The following is a 1,396-nucleotide window of genomic DNA, read 5'->3' as shown; positions in this document are numbered from 1 at the left end:
CCAATTGTCCCGCAGCCAGCCATCATTCAAACCGAATAATGCTTGGGCAACTTCCTGAGGGCTCTTGACTCTCACACGGTTTCCCCATACTGCGGTCATACCATTGACTAGGGTGGCTGAAAGGCCATTGCGACAAAACTGAACATGATCGTCTAGGATCGTCTTGCAAGCTTGCGGTCGGAGGTCGCCTTGAATGGAATGGAGGACGTCAGCCCTCATCTGCTGTAGACAGATATGACAAAGCCATGACACAATCTGATCGCTGATAATATTCTCCCCAGGATACTGCCGCAGCCATTCAAGACCCAAGTCGGCCCAGCGACTGAGGCCAAAGAAATGCCTGGCATGGCCATTATATTTCATAAATCGTTGATGAAGAGTGCCGTTGCCAAATAAGACTGAACCAGTAATATCTGGAAGAAACTTTAACAGAGTCCAGTCTATGCGAGGCTCAATCCAGCAGTAGCCATACTTCTCTAGTGTGTGGCTAAAACCAAGGCCGTAGTATACTAGTGGCAAGCCCGCTGGCTGCGGCAGCTCTCGTTTGCTCCACCACAGCGCCCCTTCTCGGGAGTAATCATGCCCTCCGACTGCAACCCGAAGACATCGAAGAAACATATCCATCATCTTGGTTTGCTCCCATGTCGTTAGCCCCCCAGAACGTTGAGCTCGAATCAACTCAAACCCAGTGGTGAACTTGTTTATATTGTGCCAGACGTAATCAACAAAGATGGGAGTGCGAACTGCCCACAGGTAGGATGGAGGCCCTGGTAGCTGGGTGGAGCGGGCCTCTGGGGTAAGAGAGCGCAGCACTGCCAGAACGCTTTGAAACAAGGTCCACGAAATACGGTATTCTTCGCGGACACCGAAAGATCGTTGTTTAGAATCTGTGAGGCCATAGTGACAACGGCGCTTGCTGGCCAGGTACGCTCGATCAGTGACGTTCTTGCCCGAAGCTGGCTTGCCACCAATGCTTTGCATACCATTGCGAAGCTGTGGATCTAACGCCAGAAGCCGTAGATCTGGATTCTGAAATGGATATGTGCGAGCAGCGTCTACGATCTCTTTGGCGAGACTGTACATTTGGCCGTAAAGAATACCCCCACGGCGGAGTCGAGACCTTACAGGCGTCAACGTAGTCATAGCGCCAGTATCTCGAAGCATTGACTCATGGTAAAAGTTTTGGCCGGACTTGGGAATATTCCCGTCATAGAGCTGACTGAGGTGGTGACGGATGCAACAGCGCCGCCAGAGGTATGTCTGAGGTTCAGGTGATGGAACATCATCAGGCATTGGGCAGGTCTCTTTACCCACATCAATGTACAGCCGGTCGCTGCGTATATGGGAGAAGTCTAGAATGCCGTGTAGTTTGTCTTCAAAGCTGTTCATTGCCGCC

At 51.4% G+C, this 1,396-nt stretch overlaps 1 protein-coding gene across 1 annotated transcript; it reads right to left on the bottom strand.

Moving 5' to 3' along the window:
• Positions 1–701: 701 nt before the first annotated feature.
• On the bottom strand, positions 702–986 carry FOIG_16894 (uncharacterized protein; the record flags this gene model as incomplete). Its single annotated transcript, XM_031218374.1, has 1 exon — positions 702–986. One exon carries the CDS (start codon positions 984–986, stop codon positions 702–704), a length of 285 nt encoding a protein of 94 aa, XP_031051912.1.
• Positions 987–1,396: the final 410 nt, after the last annotated feature.

Source organism: Fusarium odoratissimum, assembly GCF_000260195.1.
Source record: "Fusarium odoratissimum NRRL 54006 unplaced genomic scaffold supercont1.293, whole genome shotgun sequence".
NCBI lineage: Eukaryota > Fungi > Ascomycota > Sordariomycetes > Hypocreales > Nectriaceae > Fusarium > Fusarium odoratissimum.
Note: the sequence above shows the minus strand (reverse complement) of the source record. Positions and strands in the feature narration are given on the sequence as shown.